Here is an 18,235-nt window from a genome sequence, read left to right on the forward strand (position 1 = left end):
CCAAGAAAAGCTGAGTACTTACCCGTACATCATGGACCCAGAACTGGGGCACCTTCTATTCAGGCACCATCTGATCTTTATCAGCCAGGTCAGAGCTGGGAGGCTGGAAAATAATGAGAGTCATTGGCAACAAGAAAAGAAACAAGTCTGACTGGTTTAATGACCGAGGTCTGCAGCCTGGAAATAGCCTGATAAGAATATGATCAACTTTGTGCCTGCTGGTTCCGCAGGTGGAGGAATTGTCAATACCTTTGTAGAGAAGCTCCAAGCAGAGAGGGCAGACCACATGCAACTGGTGATGATTCAGAGGGCCACACTTTTCCGATTGGGAAGGTATGATCAGCATTGAGGTGTGGCCTCAATTTGTTTTAAAAAAAATAAACCAGCAAAACATTAGAGTACATTGGGTGCTCTGTACTTCATTAAAATGATTATATCTTCTCCCCTTTGAGGGAATCATCAGGTGTGGCGATGTGGAACAGACCTGGGCTCTGTGCCAAGATGCTTGTCTTTGCTTCGGTGGTATGATAATGGGCTTGCTGTTTAGCTCATTGGGATTTATTTTCCTCATAAGTAAAGTGTTGGGACTGCATTACCTTTTCTAATACTGTCCATTTGAGCTCTAAAGATAACAGATTTTATTGATATAATTTATTTACCACCAAAAAGATCCAAAAAAATTTTAAAAAAACTTTTTCTCCTTTCTTATCATTAGGAATAGTTTAGTCTATTTTAGTGCATGTGAATTCCTCAATATTTATAAATAGTCACTTTAGATAATTCATCCACAGAGCTTTTAATCTGAATACATGAACTTGTAATGAAGATAAGTAAAGTTGCAGGAAGAATATTACAATTTTAAGAGCTGTTTTTAAAGGATCAGAGCCAGGAGATATTAAAGGGGAAAAAAAAGATTTAAACATGCATCTTTGTTATTCATACAGAATACATTTATCTAAGATGCTACAAATAACAATATGAATCTTATCTTAACACTATCATTATAATATTCCACTAAGACATTAATATAAAATACATTTCCCATGACATTTTACAAATAGAAGAACTGAGGTAGATTGTCAGTTTGTATAGTTATAAACAATGTGACAAAGAGACATGTGACAATATAATTTTGAGAAGGAATAAAGAATTCTGAATAAATAGTTCACAGGAACTTATCAAGTCACTTTAACTATATTGAAAATTATAGCTTAACTTAGGAATAATAACTTTCATTCTCTGGGGATGTGATTTTTTCCAAAAGGAAAAATTTTTTAAATCTAACAAAACTGGTATAGAAAAATTTTCTTAATTTTAGTATCTGCTATAACATTATTATTTTGATTTTCTATATGGTAATACTGTGCTAACTTGAAATTAACATTGTACAAATATGCTTTTAAATGATTTTAATGTTTACATTAAAATATTTCTCACTAATGAATTAATATTTTAATAATTGATATTTGTTTAAATTCATAAAAATATTCTCAGCTCTTTATATTTATAAATAATAATACAGTAGAAAATAAACTCTTTGGCTTAAGTGGAGGAAATTTTGCCTTACAAAAAGCATGTCCAAGTAAGTTAAGAACCAGCTTTGAGGGTTCTGGAATGAAACATGCAGTATGTACATATTTCTTATTTTAAGAAAATCAGCATTTTCATATTGAATTATAGGACTTGGGGGTGAGAATTAAGAGATAGAGTAATATTTAAACAGTCAGAGATCACAATAGAAGCTATCTTATTTTTAAAAGCTCAAAAATAGACATTTAATTGTCTTTCTCAGGAACCTTTCCTGCTACACCATTCTCTCAAATTATCATCTGTTTGATTTTAAAAGTTCTGTTTCTTTGATTATTTTTATTTTTTCCCTTCTGCTTTTAGTGAATATGTAAAATAATCCCTTTATTCTCTGAGGTAATGACTTTCTCATGGTGGATGGCGGTACACCAGTATGCTGTGTCTATCAACTAACCATGTGAACTTGGGAACATTCTTAACCTTTCTATATCCCAGTCCCCACCCCCTCCCACCCCAGAAAATAGGATAATACTTGTACATAGTTTAAACAAGATAATAAGTATAAGCGACTGAACAAAGTGTCTGGCCCATAATAAAGCCCAGAAGTATTAAGTATTGTACTTTCTCTCAAATCCATTTTTTTCCCTAGGATTAGCACTGTATTGCTAATTGTTTTCAATAGAGTTCAAAAGGGGTGTTTTCCAAACTCTTTTGTCTGTATGGTTCTCATTTTAGCAACATAATTCTCTAGTTCTTTGCTTTAATTGTATTAAATAAAGACATTTATGTATTAGGTTCTAATTAATGTAGCATATGAAGATTTTTCAATGAATGTTCATTCTAAGGCTGAATAACTCTATCAGCTAATTCGGAAGGCTGGCAGGCATTAGTAACATGCACTATAAAAGTGAATTACTACATATGAATTTGATCTCATTGCTTTCTCAGCACCTTAGCGCACGTTGCTTCATGTGGGCAGGCACCACACTTGTTTCTATTACTGTGCTGTTGATTGATTTATTATCAGTCAAAAGACAACGAGTGTATGAGGCAAAGCATCAACAGGAAAAATTAACAATAGGATATTACACCAAGACATCAAGGAGAAAGTTAAGATACTCCCAAATTGATCATGTTTCTTCAGTGTCCAAAATAAAAAAATAAAAAAATAGATTAGATTTAGAATAGATTCTATAAAAGATTTGTGTACATTTCTCTGTAATTTCAGATTTTAAAATAAATTAATTAAATTTATGAACTTAATAAATAAAGTCATTGCAAATAAATAATTTAACCTCATACTTACTAATAGCCTAGGGTTTGAGGGCTGACCTTAAGTTTTACCTTGCACTTACTAAGGCAATCAATGTATTACTTTACCATTGAAGAAAGAGCATAAAGGGGATTTAGTGGAGGATCACACCTTGCCAAGTGCAAGCACTACCAAAGAGTGATAACATGGAAGAAAGAGACCACCTCAAGGGAGATAACAAGTCCTGTGGGTTAGAATAAATGCATCACTGGCTGAAGGAAAAGGAGACCAAATTCAGTAGCCTTTCTCTAATACAGCATAAGAATTAGTAGACATTATTTATCCAGACAACTTAGGACAAAAACTGGGAACACTCACTCTAAGATCAACTCATCTCCATGGATCATTTCCATGTACTCGTTAAATTATGGAACTGAGAAGATCAAAACATAATATATGTTTATTTTTTTAATCTCAAAGAGTAGATCTTAGAGTTGTTCACACCAATGTTCAAGTCAGTAATTTTTTTTCTCAGATCCTAATTGTTTTGTTTGAAAAACTTTTAGGCAAAATACATATTTTAGAAATAGGATAAATTATTGTATTTCAATACAAATAGTTTAATTACTTCATTATAACCAGCTTCAAAGTTGTATACATAGTCTATTATCATTCAGATATAAATTACCACAATACTGTGCTTGCTGATAAATATTCTGTTGGTAGCTAAAACAATTGATCAGTTTTAAGTAGTGCAGTGAGACTTCAAAAACTACCTTACAGAGCATTCTTTAGGTGGTCTCCTCATGGTTTTGGAGGTTTCTGTTTTCCAGCTATGTAATAGTATAATGAAGTAATCATTAGGTGTTTCTCATTTGAAACAAAGCAGGCTGAGATGTTCTTTATCAAATGATACTGGATCTGAGTAAGACAGACTAGCCCACTTTACATTCTTACATATTAGCTGTACCTCAGTGGCTTACACTGAAAGAAAAAATGTGTCAAACTAATCAACATACCATAAGCTCCACAGGCAGAATTTAATCCAAAAAGACTTGTGACACAAACAATAAATAAGCATTTTTTTCCTTAATTTTTAAGTTGAAGGAAGTCCTTTAAGACCTCAAGTAGAAGGTTCCTATACTAGGTCTTCTGAATTTTGTTTTTCAAAAAAAAAATCTCTCTTTCAAGAATTAGTCTATTCTCATGACTTTATAGAACTCTCCTCTATTCAGTCAACACCTAAATCTGTATCTCCACTTTATTCCCTTGCTGAAATTGTAGTCTTATAGATGCCTACTAAGTTTTGTTTCATTATCTTACATGACCACATGCAATCATATATTTAAAAAATACTTATTAACAATCTGCTATGTGCTAGGCACTGTGCCTATCATGTTGGTAAGGCTAAGACAAAATAATTAACACTATCTTGCTCTCAGAGAGTTTTACAGTCTAGTCAGTCATCTCAAACTCAACAAATCTTTGTGCCTCCAAACTTCTTTGTCTTTTTCAGTGACACAACACAATGCCTCAATAGTCTACACTAAAAATTTGAAATGTATCCTTGACTCAATTCCATTCTCTGTATCCAGCTAATGATTTTGAAAATTATTCTTTCAAATTGTTTCTTTGGCCTGTATATTCCTTTCTCTTCCTAGCCTAGCTTACTTAGACTGTTACAACAGCTTTCCAACTGAACTCCATGACTCTTAGTCTTTTCACCTTTCAGTTCACCTTCATGCTCATTAAAGACTAATTGTCTATAAATATGGCTTTCATCATGTGACTATTAAAAAAAATCTTTTAATGGCTCCCTATTTTCCATCTCATGAAGAATTTACTCAATGAAATTCAAAATCCTCTAAGAATCAAATTCATCCCAACTTTATTTCTGTAATATATCACATCATGACTTTGTAGTTTCTCTTCTATCATCACACCCTCCTTCCCACTGGGGTGTTCACCCTATTCTTGTCTCTGACTTAAAGATGAACACCTTGTAAAAGCCCAGCCCAATTACTACCTCCTTAATCAAATCTCTAACAGTTTAAGATAGTTTAAGATGCAGTTCCTGGGTGCTGACTACTTTGATTCTGAATTTTGTTCTACCACTAACTTTGTGACCTTGATTAAGGCACTTATTCTCTCTTGTGCCTCAATTTCTTCACCTATAAAAGAGAAATGAAAATAGCCTCTAACTTTCATGTTATTTTATTTTTATTGTAGTATAATTGAATTATAATACTAGTTTCAGATTACAGCAGAATGATTCAATATTTTATAGGTTATATTCTATTTAAAGTTATTATAAAGTATTGGCTATATATTTCCTGTGCTGTACGATATATTCTTGTAGCTTATTGTAGCTTATTTATTTTATACATAGTAATTTGTACCTCTTAATCCCCTACCCCTATTTTGCCCCTCTCTGCCTTTCTTCACCATTTGTTATTTGTTCTTTTTGATGATAGCCATTCTGACAGGTGTGAGATGATATCTCATTAAGGTTTTTTATATATATATAAATATAGACACACACACTTTTTTATTGTAGTATTATATATATATATATATATATATAGACACACACACCCTTTTTTATTGCAGTATAGTCAGTTTATAATGTGTCAATTTCTGGTGTACAGCATAATGCTTCAGTCATACATGAACATAACATTTATTCATTTTCATTTTCTTTTTCACCATAAGTTACTACAAGATATTGAATATAGTTAGCTGTGCTATTCATTGAGGTTTTGATTTGCATCTCCCTGAGGATTTGCAATGCTCAGCATATTTTCATGTGCCTGTGGCCATATGTATGTCTTCTTTGGAAAAATGTCTGCTGAGATCTGCTACTGAGATCTTCTGCTCATTTTTTAATTGGGTTGTTTGTTTTTTTGATACTGAGTTATATAAGCTGTTGATATATTTTGGATATTAACCCCTAAAGACCAAAACCTGGATCTTTTGCTTCTGTGATATCTTCTGGTCTTTGGTATAGGCCCATAGTAGGTGGTCAGTTAACACTCACTGACTGATTTGTCTCATTCCATTCCAAACTACAATTCGTTTTTACCTTCTACATTACTCCTGGGAGTTGGAACTGCGATCATTTTTCTCTTTTTACTTCGAAGGTGAAAGTAAAAAATACTGTGTGCATGAAAAATGTTAGCTTTCCAGAACTCTAATAACTCCCTGTCTTCCTTAACTGGAATATTCTAATAAGTTATACTTAAGAGAAAATCCAGATAGCCATTTCCTCTAAACACTTTCTTGGCTGATTTAGGTTTTGCAGTGAATACATCTTATTCATAAGTGGCTTATAATTTTTATTGATAACTTGGTAAGACTCTGACTCTGGTATATAATAACTTGGAACTTCCATTGCTGTTTGAGCAGTGGTACAGCAAGGTTGGAATCAGGGTTGTAGAAGCTGTCTATTCTGCATACAGGAAATGAGGGGGGGTGCATTGTCTAATAATGAATTTTAAAACAATAGAAAACTGATTAAAGTTGGTGTGGTTATTATTGTCACCATGCACCACAAAATCTAAGCAACATCATTGATAAAAATATTCCTCCCTACTGGAGGGTTGACTACTCCCACTAATGCCTCCACCCTACTGTACCTCTTACATCATGTTCTAAAGTTATCTTTGTAGACATTAAATTTTTTCCTGGTCAATAATGAGGATTCTGATACATTTTAGTGCAGCTTCCCCCTTGCCAAATTTTTAATATGTTCTATAGTAAAAATACATTTTATATGACAGCAAAGTACCCACACACATACATATGTTTCACTAAACAGTCATCTTTACTACTAACAGGTAATGGCACTGATTTTGAAAAATATCTCTCCAATTTGATCCTTAGCTATCCAAATTAGAACTACCAAGGAACTGTTCTAGAATGAATTCAGTAGCTCCCCTGGGGTCCTGTGAACTAGATATAATATAAAATTGGAGCTAAACTAGACTTGTGACATTGATGGGTGAAAATAAAATTTAAGGAGCTGATTTACCTTTTTTGGCCTCTACACTATTAGTCACAGAGAACAGGGATAATGGTACATCAAAGCCAGTATCCAGGCTGAGGGGTGGGTATCACCTAAAGACTCCTCACTTTTTCTCCTTGAAGATTCTATTCCCAAGTCTGGCCCTGATCTGAGTAACATTTCTCAATTTCTGCCCAACTCTTACTCCTCATCTAATAATATACCCTAATTTTTCTCATTCAGCTCTGGCCAATTTCTTATTTCATTCCAAATTCACAGAATACTGAAGCTTATTAACCTCCACATCTTTCTAAACCATGTGTTTTGCTTCATTCCTTTCTAGTGAGTGTACTACTCCCTTAGTTATCTCTCTCACTATGCATTATTCAGGTACTTCTTACTGGAAGAGCTTCTTTATGCCTATAATTTATGAATGCAATCAGTCATGATGCAATATTGACTGGCCAGGATTTCCTCATGAAATCTATAATTAGATGCCTCATTAACTGCAAGATTAGAAGTTTATGCTTAATGACATATCTCAAAGATTACAAATTATTCTTTCTTATTTACCCTGGTTTAGGATAGAGACCAGTTGTAAATGAGGATTTAATCATTATTATACATTTCCAGAAGTGTGTTATAAATAACTAAAATTTTATCAAATATACTGATAAAGATTTAAAAGAGGATGATTTATTCTTAGTTCTACATGAATTCAGTTATTTTGTAGCAAGTGAGAAGATGACCTTAAACCTATTTCAATAGAAATTACAGGAACTGATTACAGATTAACATGCATACTACTTTATGAGCTAGTATTAACATAGGTTATTATTTCCTATGAGTCAGGATTTTTCTTATTGTTAAAATGAAGGATTTAAATATTATTTGACAGTTTTCTATATGTTCATGATATAATATGGCAGGAAATTGTAAAAGGACATTTAACTATTGAAAGGCTAGTAGGTAAGAATACCATTTCTATGTAGAAAAATCTAAGCTAAGGCTGTGGAAAATTGCTAAATTAATAAAAGATTTCAAAGTGACTTGATTCAAAACATAAATATACCAAAATTAATAAATCCATCTATCAGTATTAGTCACCTGTAAATAATAATAAAATTATTTCTTTTACAAAAGCAAAGATTCTGCAATATAACTAGTAATAGGCTTAAGAAATGTGCAAGATCCTTGTAGAGAAAGCTATATACATTTTAAAGAAAAATTACTGCAAAGATATGCACAAAAATATTACAAAAGAGATACATTTATATCAGACTAAGATGATTTTAATATGTGAAAACTGGCAACATACAGCTATTGAATAAATGTAACAATTTTTTAAATTGTTAATTCATTTTAGGTTTGTGGATGGGGAAGGGAAGGAGTAGAGAAGAGAAAAAAATGGGCAGAAAACAATAAAAAAAAGAAAGAAAATGAGAGAAGGAAAATAGGAAATTCTGAAGATTACAATGCTCAAATGTTCCTTTAGGTATAAACTTCAGAATGTCCTCAGATCACAGCTCTTCAAATGCTTTTTATCTATAGCTCTTAGAGGCTCCAGTTTAGCAATGTTACCCAAATAAGCACAGTGAAAAAAAAAATTTTTTTTTTAAACAGATAGGGTAGCAGCAACTAGGACAGTACTACCTGGAAAATTAAGCTGAAGTTCCAAATTGAATTTTCAACTTTGAATCTTCCACACCTCTTACTTAATACCTTGAAACAGTAATAATAAAATTGAGTCCTCCTAGTGGACTGAAGGAATGGGTGAAAGTTTCAAAGGTCACCAGTTTAGGTCTATGAAATTGTTGCAACATTGTAATTCAATATTTTGTACTCAAGATCAAAGATTTCACATATCAGAAAGTGTAGATCTGGATAGAATAAATAGCAATATAGTGAAAAGAGTATTCAACTAGGAAACCAGATTTTAGTTCCAGAATTAGTCACATTATAACCTTGTTTGCTATCTAACCATCTCGGGGCCTGTTTCCATCTCTGCCAAAAAAAGTTTGAACTATATCATCTTTGATGTCTCTTTATATTCCAAAACAATTATGCTTCCATGATTTCAATCATGTGACCTATGACAAACCTAAGAGGATTTGTAGCAGGGTCACACACAGTTCGGATCATCAAAATACATGTGTATTTTAGAGATCCTCAGTGTGATTGTGGAAATGATTGTGTTACATGCCTGGGACCAGGAGATAAGCATTAAAACAAACAAACAAACAAAAAATACTACCTAGAGCACTAGCATTATACTTTTTAAAGCTTCTGACCTGCACAGTCATCAGATGCATAATCACTATGTTAAATGTGTGATGTACTGAGTCACTAAACTAGTAAAATACCAGATAACATTTTTTACGGGTTTATATATTTTTTAAATCTAGCTTCAAGGCTAGTAAATTAACACCCTATCATTACATGGTTCTGTTATGGCTGACTTCTCCCTTGCAAGGAATTAAACCAAAGGTACTCAAGACATTTTGTTCTCATGACCCCTAAATACCCTTTAAAATGACTGAGAATGCTAAACAGATACTGTTTATCTGGGCGGTCTATCAGTATTTGCTGTATTAAAATTAAAACTAAGAAAATTAAAATATTTATTTATTAATATAAAATAAAAATAACCAGCTATTTAAAATAAAATTTTAATTTTTTAAATTATATTTTAAAAATTGTGACTCTCATGTCTATCTGCTTTGAACTTGCTGCATTGCAATGGATTGTTTTGATTGAAGTGTTTTAGGAAAATTCTGTCTCACACAGAGATATAGTTGGAAAGAAGAAGGAGTATTTTGATAGCCTTTTCAAATAATTGTGGATATTCTTTGATTCTTCACCAAATCTGGAAAAGTGGTAGTTTCTTAGAGGTTAGTTGTTGCAATGTAGAATCTGAAGCCATATGGATGAAATTGTTGTACTTTGTGATGTTAAAATCCATCTATCTCTGTCACCTGACAAGTGGATCTTTTCATGTGTATGATTTTGTAATATCATGCGTTGGCTATTTATAAAGTATTGATTCACTTAGTTCACCTAGTCATGCAGATCTCCCAAATGCTGACATATTCCATTATACAATATCAACACCAACTTCATTATAAAAAGTATTAAGTATTGTGAAACTCAGTTTTTAGGGGATTATGTAAGTTTTCCAAAATTCTAATTTTCACTTGAGAGTTTGAATTTTATCACAAACACATTATTATTTTCCTTGAAGTAACAGGCTTACTTTACTAATTTTAATAAATTGTCTGCAAAAGAACTAAGTCTAAATAACCATGATTTTGTATGTCACTTGCTCTTTCAAGTAAAAATGGTGCCATGTGTTAGATAGCAGCTATTTCAGCTTTCAACTCAAATGTCCAAGAACTTTCCTCAAGACCACCATTGTCCTTTAGTATGCAGCATGTGTTTATGTATGCTTTTCATTTTGTTACCTAGCATATTAAGGAACATCTATACCCAATGGTCAAGATATAATAAAATTAATTTTTATTGTTTTATCAAGAACATTCTTAAGTGAAACTGGAAATTTTTTTTTCCAGAGTGCTTAAAAGCAAAAATTATAATGTCTCCTGGTACAGTTTGGTGCCAGTGCCTTGATTAGCACTAAGGTGTTAATAGTTTTAATCATTATTGCTTTTACTTTATCAGTACGAATGTCAACACAGAGAAACCACAGTGATACTTAATTTTGAAGTCAATAGTCCATTAGAATCTCAGGGATACCCAAGAATCCTTGGTATGCACTTTAAGAAACACTGAATTAACCTTTTCAAACCAAACAGATGTCATTATAAACCTCCAAAGATATTTTTTAATTGACTAGAAGTACACTTCTAAGCAATACATTGAAAATGCCTCAACATTCAAGTTTCAAGTAGAGAAAATAAAATTTGAACAGGACAGATTTAAGATGTAAACACAGAAGTAAATTTAAGAAAGATCATGCATAGGAAACTATAACAGAGCATAAGGAGGAAAACATAGATTTTAAAGTATGCATTAATCCCACTAAATATTGTCTTCCATACCTTGTAGTTTATGATCTTGAAGTGATCACTGGCATCTGCTTCTTTGGCTAGCAGCTATTGAAAATGATTTGAGAATGAAACTCTGGAATCTTTCTTCTGAAATCCAAAATACATGACAGACAGTGCAGAGTTAACCTCCTTTTCCCAGGACCTGGCTTTTAAATCTGACTCAGGCATGGGCCACGGTTTCAAAAGAGTTCTTGACAGTCTGAAGCTAATCACGTGCCATCTTTCTTTAGCCAATCATAAGGTGATGCTAAAAACAACAGTTGGTCAATTGAGGTATTTTCTAACACACCTATAATCATCACTATCATTATCCCTGACTCTCTTCCAGAGAGCTCTGAGGACAGCATATATCCCATCAGGTCCTACAGCTTCCAACATGTAGAAAGAAAATATTGTGCCTACTCTATACAAGGATAATGCAGTTTGACCAAAGCCTTATAGTAAGTCAGAACTAAAAATACTGATGAAAGAGCTTGGACGTGGGACCCTTATTTCAAGAAATACCTGTTTTTAATCATGTGTATCACTTTATGCTGCTGGAGAAAATGAATGGAAAATATACCCTACAGTAATAATTTTTAGATAGTTTTTAGTAATATTTTTAGTAATAATTTTATGTCCTTTGCTAGTACATAAAGTGGCTTTGTGATTATTAAGTATCTACTGATAAAACATTACAGCATGGAACTAATATTTATTCAGTTCCTACTTTTGCAGGACATGCTTTTAGGCACTCAAGAATTGAAGGATTGAGCAGACATTTATCATTACATAAATTAAATTATTCATAGTATCTTTAGTACTTGATTAAAACATCTAATTCAAAAGGTTATTGAGTAAATACCTCCAAGTAATTAATTTGTAGCTACATTTGGCTTTACACTGTTGCTAATTAACAAAGGAGATATGTTCAAACTACTGTGTACTACGCTAATAGTGCAGCTACTAGTGCAATTCGGTAGTAGTAGATTGTATCTAATACTTGAAACATGAGTCAACCAAGAGTTACATGACTCCTTAAAAATGCTCATTAGAGGACAACAACTCAGAAACTGTTTGCTGAATCCTCTGCCTCTTCCCAGCTACTAAATTTTGCACGTTCTCAGGGCTCAGCCCTCAGATATCTTCGCTATCTCACTTACTTTCTGACTCAGCTACTTCATTTCAGATACACTGTATGTTCATAATTCTCAAACTTACACTTCCAATCCTTACCTCTTCTCTGAACACCAGACTTACATATCTAAATCTCTACTCAGCATACTCACTTGTATTTCACGTAAGCATTTTATGCTTAACATGTTCAAAATTTAACAGTTAATCTCCCTAACCCTCATAGCTGCTTCTTCTAAGTCTTCCTAATCTCAGTAAATTGCACCATTCTCCACCCAGTTGGTCATGACAAAAACCTTGAAGTCACCCTAGACTCCACTTTACATCCAATCCATTAGAAAATCCTACAGTCTCTACCATGAAAATATATATTCACATCTAACCACTTGTCACCATCTTCACTAATACCACCTAATCAATGATCAGATAATCAGTCATCTGAAATACTGCATTATCTCCTAACTTCATCACTGGTTCCATAACTGACCCCATTCTGTATACAACAATCAGAGTGGTATTATGGAAATATTAGTCAGATTATGTTGCTGCATAAAAACCTCAAATGCCTTTTCAGCACAGTCAGAATTAAATTCAAAGTCTTATCTTGGCATACAGATCATATGCAATCTTGCCCTTCTCTGATATTTCCAACTGCACCTTCACTCAGTTCCAGCCATGTTGTCCTCAATGTTTGTAATTTCTATTCTCTCCCCTTTGAAACTCTTGCTGCAAATACTTTCAAGTTTTGCTCTTTCATTTCTTTCACATTTCTGCTCAGAAGGGCCTTCTCTGACCATGTTGTCTAAAATAGTGACCCCATCACCTTCTATCTTCAACCTCTACTTCTTTTTCTTAGCATTTATAGCTTGTTATCTATGTTTCCCTCTATGTATGTATTATACATATGTGTACATACATATATATTAAATTATCAATTTATTAGTAGAATGAAAATGTGGATTATTGCCTTTCTAGTGCTAACAACAGTCCTTAGCATATACTTGTGAATATTGTTGATGTAATGAGTTAATCAATTATTCATTCATAAAGATCTTGTACATAAACACTGCATATAATATCTAATTTTTGAGACAGTTTCACTAGCTCTATTAGTGACCAATGTTTAAGCAATTCTTTAATAATAAAGCAGTGGAATTTACTGCTGGAACTATACTACATAATATTTGTAAATTTATATTTTTATATATATATGTGTGTATATATACATCTATATATATATATGTATATATAAAACTCTAGTATACAATTAAACAAAGGCCAACCAAGTGACAACAAATAATGGCTGTTTATTCAAAGCTTGCTATATAGCAAGGGAGTTAGCCACTATCATTTGTATTTGGCAGGAACTCAAAGGTAGGCAGAAAGGGGGAAAGCTTTATAGTTAAAAAAAAAAAAAAGTCTTCAGGTATACCCTGATTGGAGGCTGTTAGCATGGGAAAGCTGTAGGAGGGCTAGCTAGAAGCAAAGCATAATATTTGGTTGGATAGGGCATGCATATATTTAGGTTTCTCTGATTAGTCCTAAGTTGAAAGCGGAGGGAAATATTAAGAAAGTTATCAGTTAATAATCAAATTATTAATCAAGTCCTAGTCATTTGGGGCTGATTACTTGTTGTTTGGACTCTCGGACTGGTTGTTATAGATAGTGCGTTGGCTTTCTGGGATAGTTCCTGAAGGCAATGGGTCAGAGTTACACCTTCATATATGATCTAGCCATTGCCTGTTTGTATATTGAACCTCTGACTAGGTAACTTTTAATGAGCTAAATATAATTCATTATATATTATAAAAATATTTTATAATAGTAATTTAAAAAACTAGCCTTATTAAGTAATTTTTGTGTCTTTAAAACATCCCTAAAGAATACCTCCATCTATTGCTACTGATAAATACCTAGAACAAACAGGCTCATTTAACAATGATAAAGTTCTCTGTCCAAGGATTTCTTATTTACAAATGGCAAGATTATTATCTTTATGCTCTTATGAAACACCTATAAAAGCACAGAAAAAGATGAAAAACATACTCCATAGGAGTCTTAAAAGAAAATAATGGAATGAGACAACATTGGAATAAATAATAACCAAGAATTTCTAAGAACTGAAGATATGAATCTGCAGTTTGGAGGACCTAAAGAGTTTAAAATAGGATAAAGAGTTTTTAAAAGTCCTCATCTGTCAAATATTTCAATACCAATAAGTAGGGGGAAAATTAACAAATCAAACATATAAAAATACAGCTTACCCTTTCTAAACAGAGGTTGTAAAAAGAGAATAGAGCAATATCTTCAAGAATATAAGAAAATTAGGTAGAAACTAGAACTCCATTTTCTATATATATGATTATTTAAGGAGGAGAGAGAAATGAAGACATTATCAAGCATTTACTACCTCTGTCCAGTTCACTCTCTCTAATTATTTGAGTCCAACACTTCTTGGATCCCACTAGGGTCCCACTAATCCATTGATTCTGTTCCCTTTTCATGGTTTCTCACCCATATCAAGTCCACATTTCCTCTGTCACCCAGTTTAGATTACATGGTCCTTCTTTATAAGCACTCTCCTGCATACATTCTCTACTCTCTTCTCTCTTTAAATTCATGATGCTATCTTCACATGGCCCCAGAGTGCTGTTTAATAATCATACTATATGCCTCTATTTAATTCCTATTCACTCTTCTCAGAATTATTTCAGACCTGTTCTTTCCAAATACCTCCTCCTCATTCTCACTCAGCTGTTGGTCTTATTACTTATTTTACTGAAGAAATAGAAGTGAATCAGAAGTGAATTTTCCACACTTATCTAGTAACTTGCCTTCATCTGAATCCACACATTCTACCCTCTTCCCCCTTTTGTGGATGTGTGATCAGTTGTTCATAATATTCAAAAAAGCAAAAGCTAACATGGAGAAATAGCCTGTGAAAAAAGGTGACCTATAGTCTTCAAAAATGTCAAGATCATGAAAGTCAAAGAAAAACTAGAGAACTCTTCTAGATTGAATGAGTCTAAATAACTAAATGCAGCATGTGATTCTGGGTACCTTGGCTATAATGAATGTGGTTAGGATAATTGAGACTTGAATGGGATATTTGGATTGAGAGGTAGTAATGTATTGATGTTAGTTTCCTGATGTTGGTGGTTTTACTGTACCAGAACAATGCCCTGGTTTGTAGGAAATACACGTTACAGTACGTACATTGGGGTGATTGGACATGATGACTGCATGTTACAAATGGTACAGAGAAAAGAAAGTTCTTTTAATATTCTTGCAACTTCTAATTTTGAACATATTTTTTAAAAGAAAAGAGAAAATAAAATCCTAATGAAGGTGACACCAGAGAGAAAACCACAGTCCTCATATAATTTTCCGTAACAGAAAGGAAAGACAGATAATCATCTGAAGTTCAGGGAAAGGAATCCACTTGGCTGGGTTTGTTGAAATTGTGTCTATTCAAATTAACTTTAAATAGCAGTTGGCACAATTTTGTGTCTATTAGAACATAATAAATATTCTTGGATAATTCTGGCTATGCTAATACTTACAGATAAATATCTATTTCATAATTTAGTTAATAACTATATTAGATTTCTAGAACTTATAGCTGCAAGTTTGAAAATCTTATTTCAATTTTCCTTACATCCTGTTAAATCATTTATCTTCTTTATTTCTTCTGTAGTTTAGATTCTATAACCTATAAAACAGATACTAAAATAATAATTAGTCTAAATCAGGTATAATTGTGCTTTTTCTAAGTATATAAAAAACCTTATTTACAAAATAATATTTGTTTTGTAAAATGGCTATCTCAAGACTTTTGGGTTTATAAAGAAAATTTATGATCAAGTGATATTGTTATAATTATTTTAATGTTTATGAAAAATTAAAATAAAAATCAAAAATGGTTCAAAATAGTTACTAATCCTCTTCATTCATATTTTAGATGCTTGCTTTCTTAGATCTGAAATTATTTCTTTCTGTTTGTTTTTTCTGTGTTCATGATCAAAAGATGTGGACTAATTTCCCATTGAGAAATGATGCTTATACAATATTGAGTTCTATGTGTATCTACTCATTATTGTCCTTGATTTTGTTCTATCTAGTAGATGGTGCTAGTATTAACTTAGAGATATGTCATAAATATAATTGAATAGAGATGGCAGGTGCAAGGAGAGACTGTGGCTTGAGATTCAACTCTAGGTATTTTCCTCCATTCTTCATTTATCTATTTTAGAAGACGTACTGAGATCAACAGTTACTCCCTACATATAGATATGCAAAGAAATATGGTTAATTTTCTTTTCTGTCAAAGATGGCGTCTTTGCCCTGATGCTCCTTTGCCCTGGGTGGTGTGCAATAGCAGTTGAATACCTATGTCTTTTCATTTAAATTCTTTCATCATTTCACTCCCTAACTGAAATTGATTAGTTTCCTGAAATCAAAGTTCAACTTCTTATTAGGCTGGTTTAAAGGGTGCTCTTCAGGTAAATGTCCATTTTTATTATAATTTTTTCTTGGTTTCTTACTCCTTCCCTGCTCCTCTCCAAGATAGTATGTTAGGTATGAGTAAATAGTGTTTGTGACCTAAGGCAGCTGAGCAGTGAGGACCTGAGTCATGGGGCATTCTCTTGACCCCTGATTTTTTCTGGTTTGGTCCGTGGACAGATCAAATCTGAGGTGTTACTTGTCTTATGAAGCAAGTGACACCCTGATGGCACCTACCACTGTAGTCTGGTCCTGGCCATTTGCTCTAGGTCTCTGACTCCCTTCTTTCTGTAGCCAGCTTAAGTGCAGGTCTCTGTCAGTCCCAGGGCCCTCTCATCACCTCCTCCTTTCATCACTGGAGTCCATGGGATCAGCCTTTCTCCTTGTATCCATAGAATGGGCCATGGGAAATAAGCCTCAGATTTATCTATACAGCTACCTTGCTCTGTCGACTGTGTAACATCCCTCCCAGATCAAGCTCAGCAAGGCCACATACAAGGCTTCTCCTAGAACCTCATAGCTTCCCCTCGCTGCCACAGTCCTGGCATTCTTGGGCTCACCCATTCCTATTTTTATTGCTTCTCCACTCATCCTATAGTTCTGCCTCAAGACAGAACGGGAGAACATGTACATCTAACTTCTTTTCCCCATCTCTGTCTCTTTTGGCCCACGATTTACCCAGTCAGAAGAATGGAGTGTTCACTTCGTCCTTTTCTCCAATACAGATTCAATTTGCTAAATAACCTCCTTCCCTGAGGCAGTAAATCTTAAAGTTTGATTTTTAAAAAGGAAGGAATATCCTGTCTACAATATGGAAGGAATTTAATGATCTTGTCCAGGCCTGGCTCTAAAAAGGTAATTGGAGCTAAAAGAATTTGGAATCTATTTTCCTTTCTTGATGAGGCTTTGGTTTCAAAATTCCTGTTTTCTCTCAACTAAAAACAAATCCTACTTTGGATTGTAAAAACTTCATTTTTCTCTTTCAAAATTTCCCCTGTAAAATTCTAACCCCAGGGCAAATGGATGTCCTTGGCATGATAAGGGGTTGTTCAGGCACACACATACACACACACACACACACAAAATGCAAAAGAGAAAAGCTCTTTAACATAATTTTAAAAATATTATTACATATACTTTACCATCTTTGACTTCCCACAATACTGCACTTTTTATAGTATACTGAATTGAATCTTCTGGAGAGTAACGCTATCTCCTATTTTTCCTAAAGTATAAAAAGTATGATTTTTCTAGTCACTTGTTTTATTCTCCCTTTTTTGCTGCCCCCACCCTATCTGGAACCTCAGCTTGATGTTCTTTGACTTCCTTAAACCTATATTTCCATGTTCAAGTGTGATTTACCCTTTGACATATCACTGTACTTACAGGGAATTCCAATCAAGAAGTTTACTGGAAATAGAGTGTTCTGGTATAAAGATCGTTCATTCTCATACTCTTCAGAATTTTTTCTTAAATCATGAACTCTCATTTGTTTTTTTACCACTTTAGATTTAGATTTTTTTATTTATGTAATTTATAAAATTAAAAGTCTGCATTCAAAAATCACACACATGGAATATCTTTAAATGATTATAGTATGAAACAGTTACCACACTATGAATGTGATTAATTAATACCTTAGTTAAGCTACAAGGAAGATCAATATGAGAAAACAAAGTAAGGCTAACATATATACCTTTGGGTTTTTCCCTGACTAGGATCTTAAGTAACACTGAAAGATTCTTCAGTGTATCTTTTTAGCAGTTCTTT

At 33.1% G+C, this 18,235-nt stretch overlaps 1 protein-coding gene across 3 annotated transcripts in view; it reads right to left on the bottom strand.

The window, feature by feature from the left end:
- The window catches only part of TMPRSS11F (transmembrane serine protease 11F), a 66,281-nt gene extending 55,281 nt beyond the window's left edge, over positions 1-11,000 (bottom strand). For all 3 annotated transcript variants that reach the window (XM_045504687.2, XM_045504688.2, XM_010967546.3), the window contains exons 1-2: positions 10,841-11,000; positions 23-103 (exon numbers count right to left, since the gene is read on the bottom strand). In XM_045504687.2, coding sequence (XP_045360643.1) covers positions 23-33 — 11 coding nt within the window. In that variant the 5' untranslated portion in view covers positions 34-103; positions 10,841-11,000. The remainder of the gene's footprint in view (positions 1-22; positions 104-10,840) is intronic.
- Between the last annotated feature and the right edge of the window lie 7,235 nt (positions 11,001-18,235).

This window comes from Camelus bactrianus, chromosome 2, assembly GCF_048773025.1.
Source record: "Camelus bactrianus isolate YW-2024 breed Bactrian camel chromosome 2, ASM4877302v1, whole genome shotgun sequence".
Taxonomy (NCBI): Eukaryota; Metazoa; Chordata; class Mammalia; order Artiodactyla; family Camelidae; genus Camelus; species Camelus bactrianus.